This window comes from Tetrao urogallus (genome assembly GCF_951394365.1).
Source record: "Tetrao urogallus genome assembly, chromosome: 1".
Classification (NCBI taxonomy): domain Eukaryota; kingdom Metazoa; phylum Chordata; class Aves; order Galliformes; family Phasianidae; genus Tetrao; species Tetrao urogallus.
Window position 1 is genome coordinate 107,231,374 of NC_136813.1, and position 8,972 is coordinate 107,240,345.

General features: G+C 37.9%; 1 protein-coding gene across 1 annotated transcript; it reads left to right on the forward strand.

Moving 5' to 3' along the window:
- Positions 1–1,073: 1,073 nt before the first annotated feature.
- SH2D1B (SH2 domain containing 1B) lies at positions 1,074–7,568 on the forward strand (the record flags this gene model as incomplete). Its single annotated transcript, XM_079549742.1, has 4 exons — positions 1,074–1,207; positions 4,795–4,858; positions 6,253–6,421; positions 7,531–7,568. 4 exons carry the CDS (start codon positions 1,074–1,076, stop codon positions 7,566–7,568), a joined length of 405 nt encoding a protein of 134 aa, XP_079405868.1.
- Between the last annotated feature and the right edge of the window lie 1,404 nt (positions 7,569–8,972).

Here is an 8,972-nt window from a genome sequence, read left to right on the forward strand (position 1 = left end):
GGACTGTTTTGACTTTGAAATCAGACTGTATTGCAGCAGTCCCTAATCCTTTTCCTCAGCTTTGAAGACTGTCTCTCCTGCTTTCTCTGTTCCGTCCCCTTTCCCTGGTAACTTAAACCCACTCTATCTGCAAGGCCAGTGCTTGTTTTCTTTCCAGTCTCACATTCTGAATCACAGCTACTCCTATATCTTTAGGTCCTCACTCAGTTCCCTTCACTAATACTGCTCAGCCTGGCTTTTATCTCTTGCTTCTCTAGGTCCGTTTGCTCTCCACCCTTTCCCAGTCCTTGCCTTCCAGTGAGGAAAGCATTAAGTGCCTGTGAGAGCATCTCCCATAGAGCTGGGCAGCATTTCCTCCATCAGGGAGCAGCAGTTCTTCACACGGCTGTATCCTGCCCTCACTGAACTGACAGCAGCTTCCTAAGGCTACCAAAAGGCACTGTCTGACCATCGTCTCCTTCCTACCATGTTTTCTAAATCATGACATAGACATAGCAGAACTTCTTGATAAAATTGTTACACTTTAAAAATGAGAAGGAGGCAGCAGAAAGAACACCTCTTGAAAAATTTAATTCTCAAATATTGCTGACCAACTTTCACTGAAACTCGGATAATCCATTAAACCGTAAGAACAGCAACAACAACCAACAGCTGTGCTAAAGGGTGCAGTTCAGCAAGGCTTTGAGGATCTTCAAATATAAAAGTTAACTTTAAAATGTGACTGTGCTTAGGTGTCTGCTAAACTACTGCATAGCTTAGAAACGTGATACACAAACCAAATGTTAGCTCTGTCGTACAATGTGCCAGAAGAGTCTTTTCTTCTGACATGGACTGTTAACAGTGCAGAAGAATCATTTCCCATTTCCCGCCCTCACTGTGCTCATTAGCATTAAGCTGATGACTAACTGCACTACAGACAGACCAATTACAGCAACATGAAGCCATGACCGTACTTCACACCTCCAGTTTCATTTCTCAACAGCTGCTTTTAGAATAAGTCTTCTTTTAATGCTAGTCTTCTGGCTTTTTCTAGAATTGGTCTGAAAGACAAGAGATCTTGTTTCTGTTTGTCCATGGATTTCCCATTTTTTCATGGAAAGATATCAAGAAAAGCATGTGAAGAACTGCTGTGCAAGAAAGGAAAGAATGGTAGTTATTTAATACGAGAGAGTGAAAGTGTGGCTGGAGCTTTGTGTCTGTGTGTTTTGTAAGTATTTTAATACTAAATTTCTCATGAGTTTTCAAATAGATTCAAAACTAAGAATTCTCCTTTTCTAACATTAATAGTTCTTCCTTGTTAACAATATGTCCATAGATGTATTCAAGCGATGTTAGTTGCCTTAGATTTTCTTTACAGTGAGTGGTGAATGGGTGGCATTTGTAAAAACAATTCATACAACAGCGAATGGATGAACTGCTGTTGTCTGCTGATGCTGTTGTCTCTCTGCAGACAACAGAGAGAGCCCAGAGAAAATACCTTAGCCTGCTAAAACACGGTGAGAAGAACCTCACTCAAAGTTGCTACCTCTGTTATAAAAGGAGTAAATACCATTGTAGCACTACTGAGACACAGAAAAGTCTCACAGTAGGATATAAAATATTTTCTTCTTCATATGCATGCTGATTATGTGATGAAACATTAGCCTTGTGTTTCCCACAAAGTTTATCTGTTGTAAGAAGATAAGCTGAGACAGAAAGATGTCATGTCCTACTCAAATTCATGACAAGCCCATGAACAAGATAGGAACAGAAAACTGCTTAGCTTAAAACAACTAAAATTGGATTATTTTCTTTTCCTGTTGGGAACAGTATTTTTTTCCTGTTCATAAAGACTCTTTTACGTTTTTCATAAGTAATCAATCTCTTCTTAATATGTTCAGAGTTTATGAACTAGTCACTAGTCCTTTTTGCGTGAACCTATAAAATTTTACACTTTCCTTGATGGTGTGTTTGAGAGTGACATGAAAAAAAAAAATAGCACAACATTTAATTAGCTTAGAAATGTCAGGAAATATTTTTTATCAATAATCAAAATCTCACTGGTTTTGAAACAAATCAAAGGAGAAGGGAGAAAAAGGGAGGAGGAAACGGAGTAGTGCTGGGTTGGTGAGTAGAAGAAAAGATCATCCGGGAATAACAAAGACGAATAAGGAGAAATGGCAGATGAGATACAAATCAGTTACGAGTCTACAAGATCTCCCTTGTCCTCACACCAGTTAGTTTGTTAATTTGAATGATAATATGCAGCTGTTTATAAGCATTTAATAGTTTATTTGGAATTAGAAGTTTTCATTGTAATGGCAGTTTCATGTTCATTTTATGTTAAAATAACTGTAGCAGCCAAGTAATATACAGACAATGACTTCTCAAATTTTGATTGACTCAGAGTAAGTTTAGAAACAACCATTTCGATTATTGTTTTCCACTTTGATGTCTTATTTTTACTTGCATATTATGTTTAAAGAATGAAGGCTGACTTTTATAAATGCTCATAAACCAGATACTTGTGAATGTTTTCAGGTACCTCATGGAGGGAAAAAAAAAAAAAAAAAAAAAAAAAAAGAGGTAGTCAAAGTTAATCTTTTCTGAGTGGAAGTTAGAACTAGTCCCAGTCCACAGTAAATTCTTCAGAGAGCAGAGCAGGTTCTTTGCAGAACAAACATCCGTTTACATACAAGTCCCCATAACTAGGTTTTTGCCCTAAGATTCTCCCTCTCATCTCAGCTGAATTCATTTAGCTATAGCTGAAATCTTTCCAATAAACATGCGTACTAACTAAAATTACCTGTTTTCAGATATTGGTTTTTTTTGTTGCTGTTTTATTGTGGTTTATATCTCTTTGCAGCTTTACTGCCTTTTTTTGTGATTATCATGATTTCCAGTTCATCTTCTGAGCAGCTGTCATTGCTATATTTGATAAAAAGTTTTCATTTCTGTTGATAAAATGTGTCCAAAGCCATCAGTATCCTTAATGTTCTAACACTTGAATATTATTAAAATAATAATAATCAAAATTCTAGGAAATACTAAAGAAGAATAATTTCCTAAAAGTAGAGCCCATGTTGTCATTTTGTGTGCTGGTGGGTGGAGGACATTTTCTATTGACATTTCTCCAAGAATTCAACATTCTTCTTGTAAACAACTGCAAGATACAGTTTAGAGAAGTATCACATTGGAAGGCAAGAAAAACAGATGAAAAATGGAAAGTATATGGAATCAAATTATTTATATGAAGGCCTGAGCTGGGTTTACTTTGTAAGTTATCTGCAAATTTTAGAGTAAACATATTTCAAAACATGAAAACTGTTCTTAATATTTGAACTCTAGAATCCCATTTGTTTTGCTTTTGTATCTCAGTCTTATACAGACTAATTCACAATCACATGTTGATAATGCTATTGCAGATATTTCCAGTCCCAGCATCTGTTTCCATTCCTTCCTCCATTGTTTTTTCTTTTAGCATTGTGAGTCAGAGACTTAGCCCACTAGTTTGTCCCTAATATCATATCTTCTCTTCTGGATATGCTCATTGTTAAGTGGCCAGTATCATATCTAGTCAAATCAAATATGAGTTTGAAATAGTGATTGCATCTGGAAGCATACAGATGGAAGCATAGATGGCTCAGTGGGAGGATTACCTGTGTGTTCACCCAGGGAAAGCTGGTTACAGAAAAAGCATTCTACAACTTCTCACTCCTGTGTATGCCACAGCAAATAAATCACCTGTTCTCTACAGAAGAATGCCAGTAGATCTCATATGAAAAGTGAACTGCAGGTTTTCTTACAGAATCATTCCTTACTGCTACTTTGACTAATGTGGTTTTCACTCTCTCTCCTCTCCCATCCTTCCCAACTTCTATAGTACAGTAGAAGACATTCCCCAAGACAGCCTTTCAGAATGCCACTTCACGCCACTGTTCTTGTTTCCATATAACATGGTAATCTTGTGTCATATCCCAGGTAATTCTCTCCTGTTTTAAGGTGCAGATCAGTGTTCTGAAAGGCGACGTTTCTTATGGAGTTGATAGTTTGAAGCACGTTCCTTTTCCCCTAGGGTATGAATTCAGGGAAAGAAGGATACTCCACTTTCCCCTGTAGCAATTTCGGTCTTCACAGTAGCTCCAATTTTTTTAGAAGTGGTACATGTTAACAACGTCATTCCAGCCTAAAAAGGCTGTATGATAGTAGGTCTAACCTTGCTGGAGTCTGAGAGACATCCAAGCTACATCTCCCCTTTGTCTCGCTGCTGATGGAGACACTGCGGTTATCAATGATGCATGAGTCTGCCCTTTGCCTGCGTTTTGTTCCATATTGACATTTGCACAAAATGGTTTCTAACACAGTAAAGCAATTCTGCTGATGGTGAGCAAGAAATTAGGCATCCTATAGAAGCAAAGACTCTTCTTTTACATGCATAGCAGCTTTCAGTGGGTTTCTAGGCTTTGTTTTGTGCTTTACTGTCTATGAACAAGTAACAGCAACTTCCAGCTGTTTCTGGACGTAACCAGAAGCATTTTCATTACTTTGAATTACCAGATTTGTTTTATTGAAGCTGTAGTCATATGAAACTTAACTCAACATAAAAAATGGACCTAAGAAGCAGGAGGAGAGCTCAGGCAGTTAGCTGATGTGAACATGATCGCTCAAGATCTCTCCCAAGCAAAAAAAAAAAAAACAACAAGCAAGCAAACAAAACCAATACCTGAGTGACATATTCAGCTGTAGTAGTCTAAGCCCTTTCCTGTGGTCTGACAGTTGACACAAACTTAATGTATACAACAATGTTTTTCACAGCTTCGAAAAAGTCATCTACACTTATCGTATCTTCAGGGAATATGAAGGAAATTATAAAATACAGGTAAGCAAATCTCATTTCATCTGTAAAGACTTCATTATTTTAAATTTTAATGAATTTTTAAAAATAATATACTTGAAAATATTACCTTATAAAACAGGAAGCCTCCTCTGAAAGTAATGCCTCCTATTTTATTATGATGGCCAGCAATGTCAGAGGTGGATGTCGGTGGTATGGTAGTAGAAGTTAAACTTTCCCACCAATATTCCATTACATTTTGTTGCTGTTAAGTGAAAGCTGGTGCTCATTTGAGCCCCCAGATGCATTAGCGGCTTCTGCAGGTGTCCTTTCTCATTCATGCTAATATAGCATAAAACACTTGGCTTCTGCTTGTTGCATAGTTGTCCAAATCCAACATTTTAAATTGGAATTAAATATGTTCTCCATAAGTTTGTTTTCTAAGACCAGAGGGAAGTCTGTAATGCTTTCACTCTACTGAGCAATGCTGTAGAGGATTGAGCCAAGCTTAAACTTTGTATTTTATCGTATTTAGTAATAAAGAAATAGCTACAGGAGTCATAATATCTACTAGACTATCTAGAAGCAGTAGTGGTGAATGGTTTTAGATCTTCAACCGAAAAATTGTTATCAGTTTTAGTTTTGATTCCATAGCAATAATTTCTAGAGCTTAAACCCCCAGAATACATACAGAAAATAGTTTGCTTATCCTCATCACCATTTTAACACTGAGTATGAAACTTCTTCAGTAGTCTTGGTAGGGATCTATGTTTAAGTGGTTTTCCGGGACAGCAATATCATAAAACTTCTTTGGTGACATAGACCAAGTCTTGAAGGACACATGCAGGGAGCAAGACACTTGCCTGGGGACTGTGATCTCCTTGGCTTCCCAGGAGGCAGCAACTGGTTCTGTTCTTTTGCAAGGAAAGAGTAAAACACATGGCTTGTGATGAAGAGTTAAATTTCATAGCACTTGGACTGTAGTTGACTGAAATCCCCTTTTTTTTTTTTCTGAACAGCTAAATATGATGTGAAACAATTGAATTTTGTTTTAAGCCCCTTCAGGAATTCCCAAAAGGAAGAGCTGAGACATAGTCAGACCTGCAGGGCCATGAGGGGGATGGTTACAGACATCAGCCATTGGAATGAAGGAGGTAAAATTTGTCCTTGCTAGGATGGGAAGCCTGTGATCTGAAGCCAGGCAGGGAGCACTGAATAGCTTTCCCTTGGCTGCAGCACACACAAGCAGGGCTGGTGAAGGAGGTTATGCCTGGTACCATAACCACTCCACCACACAGGTGTCCCTCTTGTGTTTAGAACAGTATTCTGTCACCATACAGGTTTACGAAATGTCCTTTGGTGAACAAGTTATGCACAGTTCTTTTCATTACAGATTACAAATACAGCTTCAAACAAACTTGGTTTTTCTTTCCTTACAGACTTCTGAAGGCGTTCCAGAAAAGGTCTTCAGAACGCTAAAGGATTTAATATATAACTATGAAAAGCCAAACCAAGGGCTAGTCACAAAGCTTCGCTACCCAGTCAAGAAAACAAGCTCCTCACGAAGAAGCCAGAAGCTCAAGTTAGGAAATGAAGACGTTTATGATGGTGAGAAGTCTAGTTTAGTCTGTCGTTTCATTAAGACAACGATTGCATTGACAGGTGAATAATTGCTATGTGTCCTCTGAGACAAGTTTGCATGGACAGAAATTCAAGATTCTTCCTTCTTTTTTACGTTCACTGGAAACTGCTTAGTTCTAGGTCACAGGTTACATACACTCATCCACCATAAATTAACAGAATAAAACTAAAAAAGGTACAGATGGCAAAGCATGGTATTGCCCAAAACTCACTCCATGAGTATCAGTGATCAGACTACAGAAAGCTATGAAACAATTTTACACAATGTGTTTCTGGCAAGCTGACAGGCCCTTATATCTCAGTGAGAGTTGAGGCTGTCCTTTACTTTGTTGTCCAGATCAAAAACTACTTTTATACCAAAATCTAGCTTGTAGATTATTGTGATTTGTGTTAGAACATGACCTTTTTTAGTTATCATGTTGAAAATAAGAATTATACAGATTTGTGCTCAGGATCACAGATCTGGAATCAGATAGTTTAGTCGCTGGGGTTCACTAGTGGTACTGGTTTTTAGCCAGCTTTTAACACTGTGTTCTAGACCAAGAACCACTTTTCTGGGGGTGGCTACAAGTGTTCTGTTTCTGCCTTTTCCCTGGATTCTAAACAAATAACAACAATAAAAACTCTAACAAGGTCTAAGGTGTTTTTTCAAGGTCTCCTCCCAGCTAAGGGCTTTTCTGTTGGGAATATTCATCTACAGAACAAAAGCTGTCTTACACTACAGTCATAGCTACCTGTGCTATTGATCTGAATTACTGACTATATATGATTTAGGACATTTAACTTTCTCAGGAAGACAGGGTCTCATGTGGATACAACCATTTAATTACAGAGCTTGCTGATTTAGAAAGGGCAATACCGGCTTTGCTTCCACATGTGGAGTGGCCTGGAAGACCCAGTACATAGGAAACTAAGTCTAAACACTAGTTCTGAAATAGCAGACAGAATACTGAGAAATCAAACTGAATTAACTGTATCTACATAGCAACATGACAACATGCCATCTTGCTTAGAGGAGTCTTTCAGAAAAGCAATTAGCAATGACAAGATCTGTTTTTTTCTTTATTTCTTTACAGAAATTGATGAAAGTGATTATGTTGATGTCTTACCTTGAATGATCTGCAACCTGATGAATTGGAAAGACTCCATCTTAGGCTGTGCCACAGCACATCAACTGGAGAGAGTTAACAGTTGGACATTCAAAGCTATGTATCTATACCTCTGGAATTAGTGCTTTTTGTAGATTAACAGAGCAACTGCATTTTGCCCCAGTAGATCCAGCTCAAAGTACTATGTATTTTTTGTGCATCATTAAGAGAATTAGTTTTCCTGACATGTGGATAATTATATGGGGGAAAGGATGTGCATACTTATTTGCTTGTGTATTTGTTGGGTTTTTTTTAGCAAACTTTCCAAGATGCCTATTGCTGAAACATACAATCTGTTATTTTATAAATCATATATGTAAAGACAGCTGTCAAGTAGATGGGGCGAGGCTCTCTTCAGTGGTGTCTAGCAACAGGACAAGGGACAATGGGCACAAACTGGAACATGGAAAGTTCCATATGAACATGAGGGAGATCTTTTATACTTTGAGGGTGACAGAGAACTGGCACACGCCGCCCAGAGAGGCAGGTTTCTTCTCAGGAGATATTCAAGACTTGTCTGGATGCTTTCTTGTGCAACCAGCTGTAGAGAAGTGCTTTAGCTGGGGTTTGGACTCATGGGTGTCCAACCTTTCGGAGTGCCTGGGCCACAGTGAGTGAAGAGGAATTGTCTTGGGCCACATGTAAAATATATAATATAGTTAATTTATATAAGTAGCATTTTTTTAATAATAATTAAAATATAAGAAAAAGAGGACAACAAAATAAATTTAGTAGGTCAGACATACACAGACCAGATAATCTCAGACATCCCTTCCAATGTCTATGATTCTGTGATTTTGTGAGTGTTAGAAAGCATTGTGAATATAATAAATGAACGTTCATAAAGCAGTAGCTTATGGCAAAACTGATACATGTTGATGAAAAATATATGCAATAAAAATTCCATTGACATCATTTGATGCTTTAAACTTCTAAATCGTTATTTTGTTCATGATGTTACTTCTTAGTGGGGATATATGGGTAGTATTTCAGCTACATCAATTTGTATGAGTATTTGTATTAGTAATATCAGTTAGATTTCTTACTAATACCAGATTGACTTATATCTTATTATGTATCTTTACTGTTTATTGAAGGACTTTCCTTAGCAGGGTCTGTTGTGTCAGGACAAGGGGAAATGGTTTCAAACTAAAAGCGGGGACATTTAGGTTGGACATAAGAAGTTTTTTACAATGAAGGTGATGAGGTTGCCCAAAGAGGTGGTGGATGCCCCATCCCTGGAGACAATCAGTGTGAGGCTGGACGGGGCTTTGAGCAACATGACCTAGCTGTAGGTGTCCCTGTACATTGCAGAGCCTGAAACTGGGCTATCATTTGTGTTAGACTGCGGTATCACACAGCAGCTCCGT